We start from the raw sequence: 23,615 nt of genomic DNA on the forward strand, positions 1-23,615 counted from the left end.
GGCGCCTGGGTGGCTCAGTTGTTAAGCGTATGCCTTAGGCTCAGGTCATGATCCCAGGGTCCTGGGATCGAGTCCCACCATCGGGCTCCCTGCTCCATGGGAAGCGTGCTTCTCCCTCTCCCACTCCCCCTGCTTGTGTTCCTGCTCTTGCTATCTCTCTGTCAAATAAATAAAATCTTTAAAAAAGAAAGGAACCTCCCAAATCCACACATAAACATCACAAAAAAATAGAGAAATATTAATTTAATATTAATAATTATACCTGAGCATGTATTAAATTGAAAGCATTCAAATAAAGTAGAATTACTAAAACATAAAGAATACTAAGTTAGACATGCAAAAGGATGCTAACTTGAATAAAGAAAATCAAGTTTTAAAAAATGCTTTACAAAGTCACTTAGCAATTTACTCAAAAAAAATCATTCATATTGTAACTCTTCCTGTCCAATTATGTTTGTAGATCTCAGAATATAACCATAATATATCTTAAGCCTCAGAAGGAAGGTTTGTAAATGATTCAGCCAAATGGCCAGAAGTCATTACAACCTGCCTCTGACACTGTATCCTCCTTTCACTATACTATTGAGATATAGGAGAATCTAGGTCAGTGGTAATAGATGGCATTTAATATCATTCTAAATATTTCACACATCTGAATATTATTATCAGGAAAATCTTAGAGAATTTACATTAATCATCAGTAATAATACCTTATATGCTAGAATGCATTAGACTTTTCAAACTTACTCACATTCTTCAATTTCGTATTTAAATTCCATTCATTGAAACTTCCAAAGGAAACAAACAAAAAAATGGGGATTCTGAAAAAAAAAGAAAAGAAAGAAAGAGAAAGAAAGAAGAAAAGAAAGAGAAAAAGAAAAGAGAAAAAAATTTCATGAGCAAGGAAGTAAAAAGGTATTAGGTGTAGGTAGGAAAACATATAAGTGTTATACTAGCCTTAAATAGTATTCAACTAAGTTAATTTCTCTAGAAAAATAGCTATCTTCTGCTTACTGCTTCTTCTTGTTTATGCTTTGTCACCTTGAATTATACTTTAATTTCTCAAAGTCTAAGCCTGCATGAAACTGATTAAGAGGTATATTAACTTTCGATCACTGCCATAAAAAAGTATAATACACTTAGTGGCTTAAGACAACACAAATCTACTATTTTTTTTAAAGAATTTATTTATTTTAGAAAGAGAGAGAGTGAGAGAGCACAAGAAAGGGGAGGGTCAGAGGGAGAAGCAGACTCCCTGCTGAGCAGGGAGGTCGATGTGGGACTTGATCCCGGGATCATGACCCGAGCCAAAGGCAGTCGCTTAACTAACTGAGCCACCCAGGCGTCCCCACAAATTTACTACTTTATAACTCTGTAGTTCCGAAGTCCAACATGGGTCTTTTTGGGCGAAAATCAAGTTGTCAGCAGGAATGCATTCATTCTGGAAGCTCTCAGGAAAAATCTCTTTATTTGCCTTTTCCAGCTTCCAGAATCCACTCACACTCCTTGGCTCAGGGCTCCTTTCTTCCATCTTTAAAACCAGTGACATTGCATCTCTCTGACCCTACCTCTCTTGTCACATCTCTTTCTCTGATTCTCTTTTTCTTATGTCTCCCTCATCCACTTTTTTTTTAATTTAATTTTATTATGTTATGTTAATCACCATACATTACGTCATTAGTTTTTGATGTAGTGTTCCATGATTTTATGAATCCTTGTGATTACATTAGATCAACCTGGACAATCTAGGATAATCTCCCATTTTAAGGCCATTTACTTAATCCTATGGGCAAAGTCCCTTTTGCCACATAAGGTAACATATTCATAAGTTCTAGAGATTAGGATGTAACATCTTGAGAAGAGGGTGCTATTCTGCCTATCACGAAGGCTTATATTTAAAGTCCCATTCTCTGACCACTACCTCCTATCTTTCCACTGCATCTCCTCATCCTCTAATTCTACAATCCTTTGAGCCCTTATGGGACCTTCACTTCATTGAGTCTACCACTTTTTCACTGTCTCTCATTTCCTCAAAGTCCTCTCTTCCCTCCTAATCAAACTAAATTCCATGGGTTATCATCACAGTCCCTCCTTTACACACATCCCTTACTCCCTTGCCCTTCTCTTGTCCTAGTCACTTGGTGAAAACCCAGCTCTGTTGACTCTAGCTCTCCCTCAGTCTGTCTTTGTCTTTGTGTAGCTGAACATGACTGGAGGAAAACAAGCCTTGCTGACTGGTCTCCTATTCAAGTCCATACCACAAACTTGACATGAGCTCTTGATTCTGCCTGGTACCCACATGCAATTTTTCTGGTCCATTCTCTTTCCCACTTTCCTAGAAGACCCTCTCATGCCTTCTCCTGTCTTCTCAAACCTCATACACTTACTTCTTCATTCTCATCTTTTTTTTTTTAAGTTCCTATTTATTTATTTGAGAGAGAGAGAGAGAAAAAGCATGAGTGGTGGGCCAGAGGGAGAGGGACAAGCAGACTCCCCACTGAGCAGGGAGCCTGATGCAGGGCTCGATCCAGGACCCTGAGCTCATGATCCAAGCTGAAGGCAGATGACTTGACTCTTTCTTTACTGAGAAATGCAAAACAAGCAGAAGAGAGCCCTTCAGATTGCCACATATCTCTCTATAGGTCAGCTTCTGTCCTTACACTCTACCTTCTTCCTAATGGACCTTTGGAGTTAACCCAGGCCATCGTGATCTTGCATGTGGAAATTCATCTTTATTTCTAATAACTCTTCACTGAATTCTAGTCATTTTCTTCAGTGATGAATGTAGGTAGAAAACCACAGTAGCAATACCTATGCTTTTGCCATGAGTAAACATCATAAGGATTTTATACCATGAAACAGTTTTTGCATCTATTTCAGAATATTATACACATATGTATCACTACTTTAAAATTATGGTAGTTATTAAGTGCACTACTAGATTTTATGGCATTAATATAGAAACACATGCATTAAAGTATCACAGATTTTATTTTTAAAAAATGATTTTATAACTGTGTTTCAAAATAGTTATCTTTGTACTCCTATGTATTTTATGCATTTAAAAACATAACACTGAGGGGGATGCCTGGCTGGCTCAGTTGGTAGAGCATGTGAATCTTGATCTCAGGGTTGTGTGTTCAAGCCTCCCACTGGGAGTGGAGCACATGTAAAATAAAAAAAATTAAAAATGAAATTAAATTAAAAAATAAAACGTAACACTGAGAAGTGTTCATAGGTTTCAACTGTTAAAGGATTCATGACAGAAGAGAGGGACTGTCCATGCTGCTATCTTTTTTTTATTTTTTAAGATTTTATTTATTTATTTGACAGAGAGAGAGAGAGCTAAAGCAGGAACACAAGCAGGAGGAGTGGGAGAGGGAGAAGCAGGCTTCCCGCTGAGCAGGGAGGCCAATGTGGGGCTCGATCCCAGGACCCTGGGATCATGACCTGAGCCGAAGGCAGACGCTTAACGACTGAGCCACCCAGGCGCCCCTCCATGCTGCTATCTAAAGCCAGTCCCTCCATCTGTGCACTAGAACCAATCTCCTTTCACCCATGATGACAGATGTAATCCTTTCACCCCTCTAGATCTATGCTCTGACTTCCTGCTCTGGACCCTGGAGCTGATCTCTATGGACAGTACCAACCAGATTTCCTCATATTCTGATTTTGCTTGGGTTTAGACAGTAGGAAGCACCAGCAGGACATAAAAGTATGGGAGGAGGGAGAAATTGAGGTATTTACCTGCAATCCCTTCCCAGAGACTTGGGTTGGCAGAACTCCTGTTTTCATCTTCGGTTGGGCAACCCTTTCCTGCCAAGGAAGCTCTCTCTCTGGATTCATATATAACTGCCCCTGATTTTTCTCCTCCAGGGGATCCTCCTTCTGTGGTGAGCATCTAATGATTCACCGTCCTTTGAGAGCTTTCTATAAGTCAACCCACACCTCTGTGATAATCTCTTCAGTTTCCCCCTTTTGACTGTGTCATCTGTTTCCTGCCAGGACTCTGACTACTACCCAGACTCGGAAAAATGGCCCCAGCATCTCTCCTTTCTCTAAGTTCATTCGCACCAAGAAAGCCTTCTTTCAACCCAGTTCTCCTGACAGCTCCATTTCCTTGATAGCCAGACTCACTGTCTCCAGTGGTGTCCTCTACTTCACTCTACAGGACACTCCAGGGTGCCTTTGCCTCCACACACCAAGACTGCTCCTTAAGGTCACCCACAATCTTCATGTTGCTAAACCCAGTGGTTATTCTTAGCACTCATCTTTGTAGTGCTTTTAAATCAGCATTTAACAGTTGATCAACTCCCTCCTCCTTGATATGTTTTCTATTAGGCTTCTAGGACCCCAAGGGATATTCCTTCTAATTCATCCTTTGCTCCTTCTCAGTCTTCTCTGCTGATCTTCCTCTTCCAGGGCTCAATTCTTAGTCTTTTTTCTTCTTCTAAATCTATACTCATTCCATTAGTAATTTAATAAAGAAGCCTCTCTAATCTATTTCTAACATGTAGTTCACTAATTTATCATGTTTAATTATTGACTCTCTCCTCACACCAGAACGTAAACTCCCCAAGCCTGGGGATTTTTAATCATTTGGTTCTTGAGTGTTTCCTAAGTGTCCAGAACAGTGCCAGGCACAAACATTTTTGTTGAATTTAATTGGATAGTAACCATTACCCCTCATATAAAGGGTAACAACTGTCTTTTTCCTTCTATGAAAGCAAAGCCATAAAACAATAAGAATAAAATATTAATGAATAAATACATCAAGTTATAATGGGAATATTCATTCTAAATGTAAAGATAAGAGACTGAAGCAAGATCAGTAAATATGACAGTAAATAAAATTTAACCTTTAATAAAAATCTTCAAAATCATAAAAATCAAACCACATAAAATTAAATTGCAACATATATATGACAGACATGAAATTATATATCTGATATATACTGATTTCTTATAAATCAAAAGGTTATGTAAGTAAAAAATGGGTGAAAGACATGAAAAAATAATTCACAAAAGAAATAAAGCTGATCAAAAATATATAAACCAACCATCAATTTCATTGTAAATTCAAACCATAATGATATGTCACTTTTGCCCATAAAAAAGAAAATTCTATTTTTTTAAAGCTGTACATTTATTATTTTTTTAAAGTAAACTCCACCCCCAACGTGGGGCTCAAACTCATGACCCCAAGATCAAGAGTTGCATGCTCTACAGACTGGGCTAGCCAGGGATCCTAACAAAATTCCATTTTAATTAATATCTGAGTCAGTAATTCTACTTCAAGGACCCTATCCCAAATAATTAGAAAGCTGTACAAATACGTATGTGCAAGGATATTTATTGCAGCAATATTTTTGAAAGCAACTTAAAATTCCCACAATAGAGACAAGCTTAAATAAAGTATGGAACAATCATACCATGGAATATTTTACAGCTGTTCAAAATTATGTGTTTGCAGAATACTCAATGATACGGGAAAATGCTTAAGCCATAAAGTTCAAAGTTAAAAAAAAAAGAACTAAGATATAAAACTGTACATGGAACAGGATTCCAAAAGTTCAAATACAAAATACATATAGATACATATATACATATACCACAAATTGAAAAATAACTAGAAGAAAAATATATAAATGTTAATGCTTGTTATTTTTATGCAGTGGGATTATGAGAGATTTTATTTTCTCATTTAAAGTTGTCTGTATTTTCCAATTTTCCTCAGAGTATCAGGTATTGCCTTTCACATTTAGAAAATAAATAAATGCTATTAATAATAATATAAAAGTGGTATCAGAGGGGTTCCAAAAGATACAAATGTAAACACTGAGTGTTCTTTTTTTTTGTTTTATAAATGGCTAAATCTTCCAGCTAAAAAGTTTTTATTTCCAGTAGAAGTAGTACTCGTGTTTTTTCCTTGACTGGATTTGGATAGAGGATCCACTGCAACATACTTGATTTGGAAACCTCCTGCTGTCACTGAAGCATCACTTAGAAACTTCAAGGTCATGACATTTCCTGGGGAGGAGGGGGAATGCAAAAGAACAAAGATGTTACTTTGCTTTGATTTGGCTGGCAGTCCAAAGACTCATCATTCTTATAGGAGAATATAAAAAGTCATGAACCAGACTCTCAGAATTCAGAGTTGGATTCTCAAGCAGTGGAGTCTGTGTTTCCTTTGCCAAGTGTAGCAGGGTGAGAGACTTTCCTATTTTCTCCTCTGGCCCTTTAAGCTGTCCTACAGGAAATTTTTCTATTCTGTTTTAAAAGGTATTCTTTATAGAAGGAACAGCCACTGAATTCAGGAGAATGTCAGGCCGTTTAAACCAGCGAGATATGGATGAATTATTTATAAATGATGTCAGGGTAACAAGCTTTACACTGTAAGAAACAAAGCCACAACGCTAACTCCCTACTTTACACAGAGTACCTAAATACATTTTGCCTGCATTTAAGACCAAAAATGTGCTAAAAATAAGAAGGGAAAATCTATTATATAAAATAAAATATAGGAATATTTTTCTTTTTCACCAAGGAAAGGTATTCTTAATCCACATCACAAATCCAGAATTCATTACAAAAAATCCCCACATATATTGAATGCTAATGTTTGCCAAGCACAGCTTTAGGTGCCTTTCATCTATTAACTCATTTATTCCCCACAACATTATGAGGTGGATATTGTAAATATTTATTTTACAGGTGAAATTGAGGCATAGAGAGCCTGAGTGGCCTGCCCAAGGCTACAATGCTAAATTAGTGGCAGAACCAGGTTTGAGCCCCAGGAGTCTGACTCCAGAGTTCATGCTCTTATCCACTACACTTTTCTCAGACTTGGAAGAGTTGCCTAAATTAAAAACAAACAAGCAAAAAACAACATTTTACAGATTACTCAAGTGGTTAATATACAAATTGTCACTGTAGGGCTAGTGCCAATTTGGCAGCATCTATCGACATTTAAAATGAAATCACTTTTGACCCCAAAATTTCACTTCTAGGAATCTACTCTTTAAAAAAAAAAAATAGCACACAAAGTAGAGGTTTAAAAATATCCAGTGAAATGTTGAATAGTGCAAGAAAAGAAAATCAGAAATAATCATCTTTAGGATGTTAAATATTGATACATGACAAATTATGGTACATCCATACAGGAACCTACTAGGCAGTCATTAAAACAAATTTGAACGATCTACATACTGTATGCTGACTTGGAAATATGTCCATGATATCTGTGTATATCATGTTTATATAATATGGGAAAAAACCTGGAAGGATAGTCACTACACAGTCATCCAATGCCTTTCTTGGGTGAGCAGAGATGAGGAGAGTGGGTATATTCTTACTTTATATACTATTAATTAAAGTGGTATAGTTTATGCATAGTTTTTAGTTCATTCATTTTCTGGTCTTGTTTTTTAATGTAAATATCCTGGCTGAATAAGCACATATTTAAGAAGAAAACTAGATCAAAATGTTAACAGCATTATACTTGACTTGGTAGGATTATACTTCAAATGTATTTTAAATCTTTTTCTATTTCTTGGTATCAATTTCCTCCTTTTGCTGTTTTGCTAAATCTTTGGCTGTTTTGTTTAACTGTGTTCTCTTCTGTGTATTGATTGTGTCTCTTTGAATAATAAACTATGTGGGGTTTTGCTGTTGTTTTTTTTTTTTTCAGTTTCTTGCAGTTGTGTTAGAAAAACACTGATTTGATTACGCTTGAAGTAAGTTTTTTCTGTTTTAGACAAAACAAGAAAAAATGTCAAGTTTCAGGCTTTGATTCTCGTGTTTCTTTCTTTTCTTTTTTTTTTTTTTTTAAATACATCCCCCAACTACCTCCTATGGATGGCTCCTGTCTTCTTTTAACTTTCTGTTAATGTAAAACATGTTTTCAAGAAAAGAATGATATAAATGGGTTTTTTTTAATATCTTTTTTTTTAAGATTTTATTTACTTATTTGACAGAGAGAGAGAGAGAGAGAGACACACAGCAAGAGCAGGAACACAAGCAGGGGGAGTGGGAGAGGGAGAAGCAGGCTTTCAGTGGAGCAGGGAGCCCAGTGCAGGACTCGATCCCAGGACCCTGGGATCATGACCTGAGCTGAAGGCAGACGCTTAACGACTGAGCCACCCAGGCACCCTGAGATAAACATTTTAGTAGGCTGCCCTTACTAGGGAGATTGTAACAGAGAATGAATGAATAACTTTTAAGCATTAATCATTCAAGGATTGAATAAGAAGTTCTATATCTTGTAATACTGATGCATAAATGAGAATTTCATGAGAATTTCATGCACTTCAAGGCTAGGGTGTGGGAGGAATTTAACTAGTAGTATCTGAGCTTAATGACTACTTAGAAATTACAATTCAGTGTATTTTGTTGTTTTTAGTTGCGGAAACATTGTGATAATTTTATGACTTGGAGGAAAAATAGAGCAAGTAAGAATACCAACTACTAGTGCTGGGGATGGAAATAAAAATTAAAAAAGAAAAACACCTAAGAAAGTGAAGGTTCTTAGCCAGAAAATAGCGATATGGGGCAATGGCAGTGATATTGCTTATGGAAATAAATATATATGACTACAAACTCATTTCTTGAGGTACATTGCATGGTACAAAGTCACAAAAGTAATTGGCAGGAGTTAAAAAGATTTGGAACACATCACCATCGATAGCTAGCCTTTTGAGATTTACTATGCATAATTAGCATATTAAAAGCTCTCTGACATCTTCCAATAAAGAGACCTGTTTAACATTGTTTAAACCAATGTTTCCCAAATTCACTTGACCTTAGTGTTCTTTTCTCATGCAACACCTATCAAATATGTTTCATAGAACTGTTCTTCACAACACTCTGGAGAATGCTGTGTTAAGGTAAAAATGCAGTTAAGTGGGATGTAAAATTTTTTCAGTGACAGAAGGTATTTTTAACAACTTTAATACTTCTGAAAATACTTTTCAATCCTTTATTGATGAAAAAGTTTGTTTGTTTGTTTTTAATCACATTTTATGGAAGTCGTAACCTACAGCAGTATTCGGGGATTTGCAGATGCAAGACCATCTCAGACTGCATGCCTGCCCCTGATGAGTCTACACATTTTTGGTATAAGGAGATGGCATAAGTCTTTAAGTATAAACACTACATTTTACAAACTGGTAAGCTACATCTGTGCCAATGGTTCCCTCAACTTTAAAAAGGAAATAGTAATAACTACTGGGTTCTTTACTTTCAGTGACACTATGAATAAACAAATTATAGTCCTACGTCTCAGTTTAGAGCCATTACCTGTACTAACGATGTCTTCTGGAAGCTCATCCCCACAGTATCTGAAAGGGAATTTTTAAAAAAGAGAAGTCACACAAAAGGCTATTACACAGCTATTGCAAAGCAGCTCAGACCTGTAATTAAAGTGCTTCATTCTTCCTAAGTAATGGTTCGTTATCCTATTATAAATTTTTATTGTTTTTTTTTAAAACTTGAGGGAGTTTTAAAGGGAGAAGAGGGATTTGTAAGGGAGAAGAGGGATTAAAACAAAGTTTGTTGTTTCAAATAGCCTCACAGTATAAATGAGATTCTTAAAAAAGAATATGTGGCATTTCTACTCTGTACACTTGCAAAACTATTTGTGTAGTAGACAATTTGAATCTATTTGGAAAAATTTTAAATTTGATTCTGATTAATCAGTTTTCTTCACGGTTAAAGAGGAATAGGTGTATGGCTGGTGGTACTACTAATTTGAATTCTAGAGTAGACTGATCTAAATGTGGAAAATTATATTGGACCTTATAAGAGGGATTGATTTTTATCTGAATTATGACTTGAAAGGAACTCCCTTGTACATTACATAAAAGGGAAGGATTTATCACATAATATAAATCCAATAAATAACAAATTAGTCTATTGAAAACCTTTTAAAAAACAGTATATTATTTTACCTAGGGCTGTAATTGATATCTGAAACTAGGTTTAGAATGAAAATATCATCTTGACTCTCAAGGTAGGATGTCCATTCTTTCAACAAATACTTTGCTCTTAATTTCACCAACCCTGCTTCATCTCTTCTTCAGACTGTTTTAAAACTATTTGTATTTTTTTTCTATAGCAGTAGTCTGTCAGCCAGAGAGCAAAATAAAACAAAGCAAAAACAATTTCCCTCCAAAAATTGTTGTTCATGTATGCAAGAAATGCCTTTCTTTTTTTTTTTTTAAAGATTTTTTAAAAGATTTTAAAGATATTTGAGAGAGAATGAGAGATGAGAGCACGAGAGGGAAGAGGGTCAGAGGGAGAAGCAGACTCCCTGCTAAGCAGGGAGCCCGATGCGGGACTCGATCCCATGACTCCAGGATCATGACCTGAGCCGAAGGCAGTCGCTTAACCAACTGAGCCACCCAGGCGCCCAAGAAATGCCTTTCTTTTTCTTTGTGTTTAAGTTACACATTGCAAAGTCACAACAAACTACTGAGTCTATCATTTTTAATTGTCCTCACTACCATTTTCTTTCATTAAATTACTGTTGTGGATAATAGAAAATTGATAACTGATAGTCTATGATAATGGATAGTCTCAGATATGCATTATTAAGTGGGGGGCTAAATAAATAAAACACATAATTATATATGCTTTGATTTGTAATATTTTGTGAGTCATTCAGAGTTTAAACCATATTGAAGATTCAGGATAGCAACACAGATCTATTGTGTCCCAGCATGTTGAAAACCCAAGGGAGAAATATTGAGGAAAGAAGCACCTGTTTTTATGGCAATGAAAGCTATTTTAAAGAAGATATCCATTGTACATTTAGGTAAATTTTATGAGAGAAGGGGCTATACTTTGCTTAATTCTTACATTCATAATGCTTAGCACAATACTTTGTACACAGAAGAAAGACAATAATTACTGAATTTATAATTATTTTTAGGAGGTTGATAGAAATTAGAATACCTAAAAATCCCCAACAGATTTCTCAATTCACATGTGTCTTTTTCCTCCTATTGTTAGTTAAATACTGAGGTCTTTTTATTTTTTTATTTGTTTGAAAAGTTTTATTTATTTAAGTAATTTCTATACCCCACATGGGGCTTGAACTCACGACCCTGAGATCAAGAGTCACACGCTCCTCTGACTGAGCCAACCAGGCACCCTGAAGTCTTTTTAAATAGACTATTTAATTCTTAGAACTTAACAGTAATCAAAAGGCAGCTATCACTATTTTAAATATAAGAACATGCAGCAGCTTCAGTACTAAGAAAACTGCTAAAAACAGATAGGGTGTTGCAGGGGAGTAGAAATACTAGAAAATCAATAATGGGGAAACACGTACCTTCCCACAAAACCATGGACATCATCGTAACTGTCATATATTTCAACATAGTCAGCCAAGCAAGCTGGGTCATCTTCAAGGTCAAAGTCCAAAAAGCTCAGGTGAATACGCTGACCATACTTGAGTCTAATGTGCCAGTAACAGATCTGGTTATCTTCGTACTCATTTGGGAAGCCTGGAGATTTAAAAATTTGCTTTGGATCTGTAAAGACACCACCACACTCTTTTGCTGAAATGGATAAAACAAAAAAAGAAAAGAAAAGAAAGAAAGCATTAGAAAAAATATCTCTATTTCAAACTAATATGTACTTCTTAGTGCCTATTTATTACTTTTAATGAAATATTGAATATATATACTTACAGTTAAAGGATAAATGAATATTTTCATTATTCATTGCTAAATTCTTTCAAATGAATATAGACTGAATTTTTTAAAAAATAAAATAAGAAAAAATTAGTAACCTAATAATTGTGCTCTTGTTTACTTTTTTTGCTTTGTATCTTTTCAGCTTAGAATGCACAAACCTCAGGGCGCTTGGCTGGCTCAGTCAGTGGAGCATGCAACTCTTGATCTCGGGGTTATGGGTTCAAGCCCCATGTTGGGTGTAGAGATTACTTAAAAATAATTTTTTTTTTAAAAAAGAGAATGTACAAGTCTCGTGTATATGTTCATGTATTTTGATGAATATGTGTACCCCTGTTACCAACAGCCCAATCAAGATGACTGGGATTTTGTCCTGTGGTGTCAACACTGTGTCCTCAGGAACTTGGACATTTAGAATAATGAGTCCAATAAATTCTGTTTGGAAAATCATTATAGAATTTCAGGATCACAAGGGACCTTGAAGGTCACTCTAATCCAGTTAAAAGGAATAATTTATAATCATTCTATACTCCTTTCACTGGTTTTAAACTAACACCTCAATCCTAGTATTTGAGGATTTGATGGAGACATTCATGTTTGTTTTTTTTCAAGTCATTTATCATTTTATAGATTTCTGCCATGCCTTATAACCTGGTATGAGAACAATCAAACAGCCACTGCCAGAACCACTGATTTTATAGTGTGACCTGGAGGGAAAAGGATGGAAAACCGCTGGTTAATTTTAATTTCAGATCAAGTAAGTGTCTACAATCTAGAAACTCAAAAATAATGTGAATGGTGGTGGTGGTGACTGTGGGTAGCATTCGAAAACATTTTTCATTGAATCAGTCAGAGGCTTTTTCCAAGAATATTATCCTTTAAAAGAGCTATTTTAAAAAATTGTGTTAGAATCCTTAATGCCATAGAAGGTAAGGAAGCTTACCTCCCTCAGGGCCGAAGAGGATCTTAGAAAGATAGGGGAGTGACAGAAGATGGTCAGAGATCTAGTCTGAGCTCTGTGACCACTCTATACTTCAGTTTTTTCATTAGTAAAGTAAAAATAATCATGCCTCTCCCATTACCTACCTCACAGCTTTATTCTAAGGATGGTAACATGGAAGATAATGTCAGGGTGTTATGCAAAATGTAAGCTGTTCTTATTGTCTTGTTAAATATTATATGATACATGGTTTATACGTGTACATAAGCATGTTCAGTGCCAGTTTTTGGAGTGATTTGCTCTGTCCCATATAATCCTATCTTTGTTGTCTATTCCATTAGATTAGGAAACAATTCAAATATTGAACAATTTGTCTGGTTAGCTATTCAGCTCTACATTTTACTGATTAATTGATAGTCATTGGTTTATCTTTTTGATACCGTTATGATTTTTTCATTCCAATTAGTTTTCATTGAACTGTTCCTCTCCCAGTGCTAGTTCAGGCGGCCCCCAGTCCCCTTCAGGTTCACCACATCCTAAAAAATCAGCATGTCACAGAATCCAAAAGTAAGCTGAGACCTGAGTAAGAACAAGTCTCCCGGATTCTGTACAAATAGTCCCAGAGTAAAAAGCCTCTATGAGAAACAAAAGCAATTTATAAAAATATGTAAATTAAGGTGGCGTCCATATAAAAGGGCAAGGAAATACTGTAAGAAGCTTTCCATTAGCACTTCTTTCTCTCCCCCAGATCTTGACCTTTGGAAATGATTGAATAGATGCTCAGAGATCCTAAAGCTTATCAAGCAAAGGAAGAATCAGAGAATATACTTGGAAATAGAAGTGACTCTTGAGAGTAAAAAGAAAGTTGCTTGTGTAAATATACTGACGAAAAAGGAAGAGGAAGAGGGAGGAAAAGAAGATATATGAACTATTAACAATAACTAGATATAGAACTAAATATAACATAGGTTTAACGTATGTCAAAGTGGTTTGAAAATTATAGCCCTATATAAATGCACTATACATATTTATTCATATTTTGTCTTAAGTGGGAATAGATGATGGCTCTAGGCAAAATTCTTTTTTTTTTTAAGATTTTATTTATTTGACAGTGAGAGACACAGAGAGAGGGAACACAAGCAGGGGGAGTGGGAGAGGGAGAAGCAAGCCCCCCGCGGAGCCGGGAGCCCAATGCGGGGCTCGATCCCAGCACCCCGGGATCATGACCTGAGCCGAAGGCAGACGCTTAACGACTGAGCCACCCAGGCACCCCTCTAGGCAAAATTCTTTTCTACTTAGAATACACATTATTTTGAGATAAAGGTTAGTTACAAACATGAGAAACTATTCTCCAGTGGTTAATATCATTGAATAATAAATTCTATAGTAATATGCTAGAACTTGACTATAACTCACTGTAACTTCTCTATAGGGGCTTTCTTTCTTTCTTTCTTTCTTTTTTTTTTTTTAAAAGATTTTATGTAGGGGCTCTTGGGTGGCTCAGTCGGTTAAGCGGCTGCCTTCAGCTCAGGTCATGATCCCAGGGCCCTGGGATCGAGCCCCACATTGGGCTCCCTGCTCTGCGGAGAGCCTGCTTCTCCCTCTCCCTCTGCCTGCCTCTCTGCCTACTTGTTCTCTCTCTGTATCTCTCTGCCAAATAAATAAATAAAATCTTTAAAAAAAATAAAGATTTTATTTATTTGACAGAGAGGGCACAAGCAGAAGGAGAGAGAGGGAGAAGCAGGCTGCTGAGCAAGGAGCCCGATGTGGGACCCAATCCCAGGACCCTGGGATCATGACCCGGGCCGAAGGCAGCCCCTTAACCGACTGAGCCACCCAGGTTTCCCTCTATAGGGGCTTTCTTATAAGGCAGATTGAAACAGGACAACACCTGAGGATGTTTGTGATCACAAATGGGAGACAGACTTGGTAACACATTATAATTCTTTGTAGTATCATCCTGGGGGAAATGCATCCAAAAAGAACAATCTATTTTTGCCTCCAAGAACATGAACAAAGAATAGCCCTTTATAGTCATGTTGAATTAATTTTCCCTTTAAAATTTTTCTAGCTACAATCAACCATGGGAAAATATGAATAAAAATATACTATATAATAATAACTAGTATATCCAGTATATAATTGTGAAAACAAACCATAGAGTGAGAGTTGCTTAGTTTGGAAGTTTAAGAATTTATGCACAAAAAGAAATTAGGGGAAGAGTTTATTTTGTCTCTTTTTTCCTCCATTCTATCAAAGGGGTAATTTTGAACAGTTAGCATTTGTTAATGTCACTTTGTTGTTTTAGCTAACTAACCGTGACAAGTTTATAACCTGCCTTCCCCCCCCCCCCCCCTTTGTGGTCGGGAATAGAAAAAGACGTGGCATAGAAAAGACCTGAATCTGAGATCCTACCTGCCTGCTAATTACTGGATGTCTGATTTCGGTAAGTTATTTAAGCTCTTAGACTTTCAAATTTCCTGATTTCTAAAACGGGTATAACAACAGCTCTTTGCAGTCATTATGAATACTGACTGTGGAAGAGGAGCAGCAGGGCAGGGTCTGGCCCAGCATAATCACTCTGTGAATCTTGTTGTTATGAACAATCATCATCACCAGGTTGATTTATCTCTGGGAGAAGGAGCCATTTATATCTAATAACCTCTTGGTAACATGTAACTGTTTTGGCAAAGATAAAATTACTATTTGTAACAAACCATGTGGGTTGTAGCAATAGGCATCCCATCTTTCACTCCTATTAAGACGGACTCCATAATCAATAATACCAGTTTTTCCAAATCCACAGTTGGGCCCTGGTTTCACAATGGGGTATCCAACTCTGCCCTTGGCCATCCACCCAGCAGCACAGACATGAAATCCTGCAAGAGAAGGAAAGGATTATGGGCTAACTGGTAAACCCCCTCAGCTGAGTGAAGTTCATCTTAACAAAAGCATCCCCTTCTCAACTGCCCAAAGCCAGGTATGTAAAAGGAGGGAAAACTGTTTTCTTTCTTTTCTTTTGATTTTGTTGAAAAACCCTTTTCTTAAAAAGGAAAATAAAGTTTGAAGACATATAAAATGTATCATCTGACTTTTACTAGAAAATGATGTCTTGAAAAAAAAAAAGAGGCAGTTGGACTGGAAATCATAATACCATGGATATGAAAACAATCCAAGTTCAGAGCTGGCTTCTTTTCACCATTGAGCTATCTAGTGCCATGAAATAATTTCTGAAATTACCATCGATCCTGGAAAGCAATTTTTTTTTCAAATGATAATTTAATTAGTTTCTATTTCAGGATCAATTAAAATTTGCTAATATTTTTAAATATTTGAATAAGGATACATGTGCTCATAAATTTTGAACAAAGCCTCAGCCCTGTTTCCTTGCCCAGCTTCAGAGGCTGTTTAAATATTTGCCACTGGCATCCAAGAGCGGTTTTACTGGAAGTCCAGGACAGCCAGAAATGGCCCCGGCCTTGTAGCCATTGTTCTCGTTACTGCGTTCCAGTTACACACAGCCCTGTGGGTCTAGACTGAGCAATGTGCTGGGGAGACTTTGGGGATTTTTAGAGAACAGTTTTATTTTTATCCTGATTAATACAAAATAATAGCATATATTATATATGCTATATTATAGCTTACATATATATATGTACATATATATATATAATAGCATAAGCTTTGCCAGGTATTTTTTTTAATCAGCAAAGGAGTTTCTTCAATGGAGAAGAGAGTTCTGAATGGGGGTGGCCTTTTGGATTCTCCTATAAATCCACCTGTAAAACCACCAGGAGAGATGGTCATGGTGCATTTTTTTTTTTTTTTAAGAAGGAACTAGCACTAGTTAATCACTGTGTTTGCACCAGGTCTACTGACATCATCCTCTCAGTTTCTTCTTCCTGCCATCTTATAACCTGCTTATCTTCCTTGTGATCCTAAAGTACAAATGAATTCTCCCACTTAACTTAAAGACATTGGAAAAGAAGGGGGCATCTGGGTGGCACGGTGGGTTAAGTGTCTGACTCTTGGCTTTGGTTGGGGTCGTGATCTCAGGGTTGTGAGATGGAGACCTGCCTGGGGCTCCGTGCTCAGTGTGGAGTCTGCTTGGGACACTCTCTCTCCCTCTCCCTTTACCCCTCCCTCACCTCCCCCGCATGGGGGCATGCTTGCTCGCTCTCTCTCTCTCTCTCTCAAATAAATAAATCTTTAAAAAAATATTTTGAGGGGCGCCTGGGTGGCTCAGATGGTTAAGTGTCTGCCTTCGGCTCAGGTCATGATCCCAGGGTCCAGGGATCGAGTCCCGCATCAGGCTCCCTGCTCAGTGGGGAGCCTGCTTCTCCCTCTGCCTCTCTCTTTCTCTCTCTCTCTGTCTCTCATGAATAAATAAATAAAATCTTTAAAAAAAATTTTTGAAAAAAAAAGCCACTAAATTCAGTATTTCTTCTACCAAGCAAATTTCTTTGTAAAACTCAACATAGTAATGTTTAACAGCTGAGGAAACCTATATTCAGAAGTTAAGATAGAACAGTATTAAAAATGAATAGAAATGGCATTAAAATTAATGAGGAATTAAAATGATGTTGAGATAATGATATCTTTGTTTTTTGACTTCTATTATATTAGCTCACGATGGGTTGTGACCCCAAATAAGTTGCTAGCACTAAGAACTTTCCACTGGCTCTAGGCAGAGAAGGTAGGAGAGGCCAGAGAGCAAAGATGTCACAGGGGCTTAGAGCACCATTGGAAGGACTGGAGAGAGAAATCTTATGAAGAGGTTCCAGAAAAGAAGGGATTTTTTTTTCCCCACCAAAGGTGAGAAAGAAGGAAAATCACTGTCAAATTAGTTACCAATTTTTCTGGCTGCCTCTAGTTGCTTGTAGGTGGCGAGTTGGCCGCCTTCATATTCGCACACTGCCTTGGCTTCTGCGTAGGTGAGCTTGTATTTGCCAGACCGAGCTTCTCTGTGGTACACACCTGCTGCTTGTTCTGTGAATTCACAAGATGTTGTAAATATGCCATGATCTGTTCTTGTGGGACAAGGGAAATTTTGTGGCTTCATCTAAAAGATTGCGTCAGCTATCGTTCCTGCCAAGGAGTTTCCTGGGTCAGTGGCCTCGGGTGGCTAAGTTTTCATTGTTAGAAAGCTTTGAAAAAAAAATATGAATGAGGGGAATTTTAGGGGAATTTGGGGACATAGCAGAAACTTGAGGCTAAATTATGTTTCTGAACTGATGGCCTAAAAGAAATCTGTAAGACAACATTATATCTCTAAACTATCAAAAGGTGACAAAATTTTGACTTTTTTGGGCTTTGTTTTAAATCAAATAAAAACTTGGAAAGGTAAACAATGGGGGGGGAAGGAGGTGAAGGCAAAAGAAACCAATGAAAATTGATCCATTATGTAGGCTTACAATGATGGAGGAAAATAATCCAAAATATCCATTTGAGGGAAATGACTAATGCAATATAATGGAGGATTTAGTAAACAAATCAAAAACTGAGGAAAGGTTTAAAGAATCCAAAGCAAATAAATACTGCATTAAAGAAAAAAAAAAAAAGATTGAAACACAGCGGAGAAAAAATTGAGCACACCGAGCTACCAGTTGCTAAATTCTTTATCTGGTTTGTCTTTTTTAGTTCACATGTTGTTCCCAACATATTTTAGGAAGTAAGTCATAAATGAATTGTCTTGTTTAAATTGTTTTGAGTTTGGAGTGCATTTTGCCATAGAGACAATGTGAAAATTTTTCCAGGATGATAATCATAACATTAACTCTCATCGTTCTGTGTAGACTATCAGATTATGGTTAAGTCTTTGTACCCTGACCTGTACAATCAGCCACCGTTAAGACCATTTCCAATGAGAACACATATTCCTTGGCCTGCAGCAAGACATGAATCCAGTAGTAGTAGAAATGTCATTGCTCGCTCTCCTCCCCAAGCTAAAGTTAACACTCCCACAGTTCAATAGGAGATGTTGCTTGGCACCTGCCCTGTTTCTCTGGACTGCAAGGGATCCTGTTCTTACATGTTATATGGTAAATTCCCATCACTTATGCACTGAAGACCTTAGTCAATCTGATGATCATAGGTCAGGGAACACAAGGGACATCAAAGTTATCTTCCTTAATACAGGAAGTTATCTTCCTGTTTGAAAGTTGCCTACTGCTCAAGTGTTCTTCAGATTGGTAAAGCCTCATTAACTAAACTTTCGCTAGTTTCCAGTTTGGTTATTTTGAGAATATACCATGAGGTTTGCTAAGTACTGTGGATCAAGTCCTCTTCTCAGGCAACTTGGACACTAGTGGGCAATGGAAGTACCTTTGTTTTGAAGTATAAGAGTACTAAGGCTTTTAGTAGAGAAGGGAGACATGTTGAACTTAGTTATGTACCATATTAGAGATTATCAAAAATGTTAAAAGTATATCTATTCCCTGAGAATATAGACTATAAGATCTTTATTAGTAGGAATTATTTTGATGTCTACAAATGTTTCTCAAACTAAGATTTCCTTGTCTTTTACTCCGTAATCAAAATATGACATTCATAGGGAAAAAATTAATTAACAGGTTTTTGAAAAATAATTTTAAGTTTTCTTCCCAGTAATTTTTCTTAGATTTTTGGTACTAGAACTCATCTAGTAATAAGATAGTAACTTACATGGTAGAAAAGTATATGCTATCATTTTAAATTCATTAAATTAAAAATAATGTATTCATTTTTAGAGTCCCTAGTCATTCATTAAAACTGAGTATTTAACCACTACTTTTTTTTCTGTTAGTGTAGGACAACAGTAGCATGTTGGCTCTAGCTTCTCCTCCTGGTTCTTCACTGGACGAGTTGTGTAACCTTGTACAAATTACTGCCTACACCTCGGTGTCTTCTTCTATCAGATGGGAATAATGATAGCTATTTTGGGAATAAATAAATCATTAAAACCCGCAAGCATAACTTCTGGATCCTAGTGGAAGCTCGTGATAATGTTACTGGTCCTTCTTTTTTAGATTCAGTACAATGGCTGAAAAGAATTGCTTATCTGTGCAGTTTTGATTTTCACCATCTATGTAAATTAGTTGAAGTGTCTTGTCCTTATTATTAAAAAAAAATTACTATTTAAGGAATAGTAATTACTATTTAAGGAACTGAAAGATACCAGAGTTAAAAATGAACCTTAGAGGGCGCCTGGGTGGCTCAGTTGGTTAAGCGACTGCCTTCGACTCAGGTCATGATCCTGGAGTCCCGGGATCGAGTCCCGGGATCGAGTCCGCATCGGGCTCCCTGCTCAGCAGGGAGTCTGCTTCTCCCTCTGACCCTCTCCCCTCTCGTGCTCTCTATCTCTCATTCTCTCTCTCTCAAATAAATAAATAAAATCTTTAAAAAAAAAAAATGAACCTTAGAGGTCCCCTGCTTTGACCTTCTCATTTTACTAGGGAGCTGAGACAGAGTTTGAAGTGCCTTGTTCGTGCTAGTTGTTAACATATTCCTGCATTCCTATCCAATTCTCTTCCTTCTCTAAATAGTTTTTAATACCATATTGACCTAACCAACTGTAAACAATTTGTGTTAGGCTGACTGGTCAATAATTTGTCTGAGATTGAAGCAATTTGCAATTACCCCGAGCCTCAGATTTGCAGCCTACTATTAACATTTGGGTGTGCTCCTCTCTACCTCGAGGACAGAACTTCTATTGTCCATGTTCAATTTTTGTAATATACAGCATCACTTTAAAAAAAAAAAAAAACAGCACCAAATTGCTTGATCATTAGAGAGTTTGACAGCGTTTCAAGGTTTATGCATGCAGATTTAACTCATACTAGCTTTATGGCAGTTTTTTCCATTTCTAACAAATGTGTGTATATTTCCTAAGGTTGGTAATGTGCAAGGAAAATAAACAAAGAGACTTGTTCACTCCTCGAAAAAGTCCCAGACCCTATCTTGGCCAAATGGATTGCACTGTTCAGCACGAAACTAGTTCACTGGCTAAAGCTGAAGAAAGAGGGGGCAAGGCGGTGCATTGCAAATCGAGCTTTTTAATGAAATCCGCATGGCTGCAGTTATTACCAGAGAGAAACATGCTGAAAGGGAAAATATTCCACAACCATGTGCTGCTTAGCAAGCATTAGAACAAGATCTAGGTTAATTTTGCTTTCTCTGTATTTCTTTATTTTATACAAGAATTTGTCAATTTTCTTCTCGAGGTATTCAAAATTTTTTCACTATCAAACACAGTAATGAACATAAAGCAACATTAATTTGTGTCACGAGAAAGCGTTGTTTAGAGTACTATACAGGGTATTTTGGGTTTTCCCTATTTGGCCTTTTTTGGTCTGTTGTTTATAGTCACGTTAAGCACATGTCATTCCTTACATTTAGCAAAACAAAACAACAAAAGAAACTTTCCTGGTCTAACAAAAGAGGTAGAAAAGTACTTATATGGATAGGTCAAACAAAAGGAATCAAAGTGGTGAGACTTCATTCAGAAATACAAGCCTTTTTCATTTGTTTTGTATTACAAGCTGGCTTTGCATCAAGCTAGTCAAAAGATGTTTGGAAAAAGCAAGATATACATTACAGGTCAGAGTACACAGGCAAATGATGATAAAATCATTGTGTGTTCCAATTTTACCTGTTACATTTCTGTAACTGCTATGAGATCTGCTATGAAATCTGAATGCAAATGCATTGAAGTAAAAACAAAATATGGTGTTTTTATTTTGCTAAACTTTCTCTACTATATACCATCACATCTGCTTTGAAAAATATTTTCTCATATGGAATATAGATATTAACTTCTATTTTCTACTGAATAGTTCACTTTATTTAAAAAATATTTTTTTAATTTTAGAAGGCAAGAACAGTTTTTTTTTAAAAGGCACATGCATTCTAAATAGCTGTTTTTCCTCAGCATTTTCTTTGAAAACATCAGCTTTGAACAGAACAAAAAAGTTTCCTGCTTCAATTCACTTCTCCACGAATTCAAAGAAGTAACGTCCCCAAGAAGAAGCTCATGAGTGAAGTTTCTTACCGAGCCATATGGAGTTATGAAAAATTCCGTTCTTGAATCCCCATCCGCGAGCCTCTTCCCACAGCAGGACAAATAAGTAAGCTAAGATGATCATATCTCAGTTGTAGAGAAGTAATAGCCTGTTAGGGGCTGTCCAGGATAAGTTCTCAGAGCAGAGGCTGAAATGTGACAGAAACATCTGGTTTCCACATCTTTTAAATGGTTTTTTTGGACTGTGAGGTCAGCAAGTCCTCTCCAATGGCGTTTTTCACTGTAGTGTTACACAATTAACTCAGTGTCTGAAGCAAATCCTCTGACTCATTTGCATTGGCAACCAAAACTAAGGATATAGAATGATCATCTACATTTTAAAATTCATCTACTCGGAAAGTGGTTCACTAATTCTGTCTGTCACAGACATTTTTCTATTAGGAAGTTTGTGCAACTTGGTGTAGATTCAGCAGTGATTAAAACAAAAACAAAAAACTTCAGTAGGGATTTTAAGAGAAACCCTGAATGTCTTATTTGTAGTAAGTCAGTTATGGAGTGTGGGGTTTAGGCTTAAACACTAATCTTGAACTTGATGCTGGTAATGTTACTGTAATTTTCCCTAAACATTGCCAAGCTTGTATAGAAAATTTAAGACAAAGGTGTGCATAGTTTGGCACACTCTTAACTGCAGTGACGTGGGATGTCTTTGCCTTCTGTCTGCATTTGTCCTGGGTGGATCTGTTGCAGTCCTTGGCTTATTGTGGTCAGCAGGTAAATACGTCAACTTCCAGAAAAATAGCTCCATTTCAGAGCTTTAGGACATTCCAGCAACTTTGGGGTACCTTATTATATTAACACAAATTTCCCCACATGACAAATCCTTGAAGATGGGGGAGAAAGATGGGTGGGTAGATAGTCAGAGTTAATAAGAATATGGCCGTATCTTCCCCAAACCACTCTAACTTTGAGGATGATCAAAATAAAAGGTAATCATTAGTAATAGTAAAATCACCATGCCTTAAAATAGCCCACGCTTTCCACTCCTTTTGTGTAGGGTCTGTGGGTCTAGTGATAGCCCCCACTGCTCAATGCTAGTGGCACCTCCTGTTGATTGAGTCATTTGGGGGCAACGTTTGCCTCTCTTTCTTTACGTCATTCTTTGCCGTTTAGTTTTTCTACTCTTGCTGCCAAATTGCTTTCCATTTCCCCCCATATTCATTTCTCTCATGCTTTCTTAGTCCCGCCAATGATATTGGAATCCTGTGAAAATGCCAACTTTCTGGACTCGCCCAGTCTGAAGTTAGCCTAGAATCGCCCGAGGCATCTTTGCACTGAACACTGAAGGCTTGCTCTCATCTCTCCTGGAAAGAGCAGTTGTGGGGATGTAGTCTGAGGGTACAAAATTCACTGGATGCTCACTGAGGTATGTATAAAATTGTTAGGGTTCAGAATCTCTATTTTGGCCCCCCAGCAAATGAGAAATAAGGGAATTGTATCCCAGCTCATGGATAGGGTTAGAGAGTATTGATTTGGTGCAAAAGAGGATATAGTCTAGACCACGTGGGTGTGACCTGAAGAACACAGGCATGGTCAGAGAGAAACAGGGTGAATAGTTAGTTGGAAGGGGCAAGCCATGGTATTGCTCTGGAAAGTAGAATTATATGAGTATTTTAAGTTTGTGGTTTAGGAAGTAAATATAACTGAACTGCAGCAAAACCATTGCGGCTTTCCCATTCTTTGCTTAGTCACATTTCTCTGACTGTGCCTTCTGCATTTCTCTGAAGTACCCAATTTCCCCTAGCTCTCATTTATCAAAAACTACTCTGGGGAAAGGGTTGGAAATTAATCTTTACCTAGGTCAAATAACTAACAACAGATACCCATCTTTGTTTATTTGCATTTTAATGAAGCTCCAAGTATAGGAAGGTATGAATGTTCGTTTCGTTTTAACATAAACATTTATTTATTATTTTTTTTAAAG

General features: G+C 36.9%; 1 protein-coding gene across 3 annotated transcripts; it reads right to left on the minus strand.

Annotated features, from left to right (window-relative positions):
- Positions 1 to 5,337: 5,337 nt before the first annotated feature.
- TNFAIP6 (TNF alpha induced protein 6) lies at positions 5,338 to 21,817 on the minus strand. Of its 3 annotated transcripts, none has more exons than XM_028113151.2 (6): positions 21,665 to 21,817; positions 17,488 to 17,625; positions 15,423 to 15,515; positions 11,333 to 11,561; positions 9,298 to 9,338; positions 5,338 to 6,030 (listed from the first exon to the last, which is right to left on the minus strand). In XM_028113151.2, exons 1-6 carry the CDS (start codon positions 21,756 to 21,758, stop codon positions 5,861 to 5,863), a joined length of 765 nt encoding a protein of 254 aa, XP_027968952.1. In that variant the 5' UTR covers positions 21,759 to 21,817; the 3' UTR covers positions 5,338 to 5,860. The 3 variants fall into 3 exon arrangements, with proteins under 3 accessions (XP_027968952.1, XP_027968951.1, XP_027968953.1); XM_028113150.2 differs by having other exon boundaries at positions 15,354 to 15,515; XM_028113152.2 differs by lacking the exon at positions 15,423 to 15,515.
- Positions 21,818 to 23,615: the final 1,798 nt, after the last annotated feature.

This window comes from Eumetopias jubatus, unplaced genomic scaffold (genome assembly GCF_037043125.1).
Source record: "Eumetopias jubatus isolate StellerSeaLion01/CBP00866 unplaced genomic scaffold, mEumJub1_p1.0 scaffold_3, whole genome shotgun sequence".
Lineage (NCBI taxonomy): Eukaryota > Metazoa > Chordata > Mammalia > Carnivora > Otariidae > Eumetopias > Eumetopias jubatus.

Excerpts from the sequence above, each read along its gene's own strand:
- TNFAIP6 (XM_028113150.2), bottom strand. The coding sequence starts at position 21,758 with ATGATCATCTTAGCTTACTTATTTGTCCTGCTGTGGGAAGAGGCTCGC. Across the intron at positions 11,562-15,353 it reads CTATTGCTACAACCCACATG|CAAAAGAGTGTGGTGGTGTC; the intron begins GTTTGTTACAAA and ends TATCCATTTCAG. Across the intron at positions 9,339-11,332 it reads GTCCATGGTTTTGTGGGAAG|ATACTGTGGGGATGAGCTTC; the intron begins GTACGTGTTTCC and ends ATTCCCTTTCAG.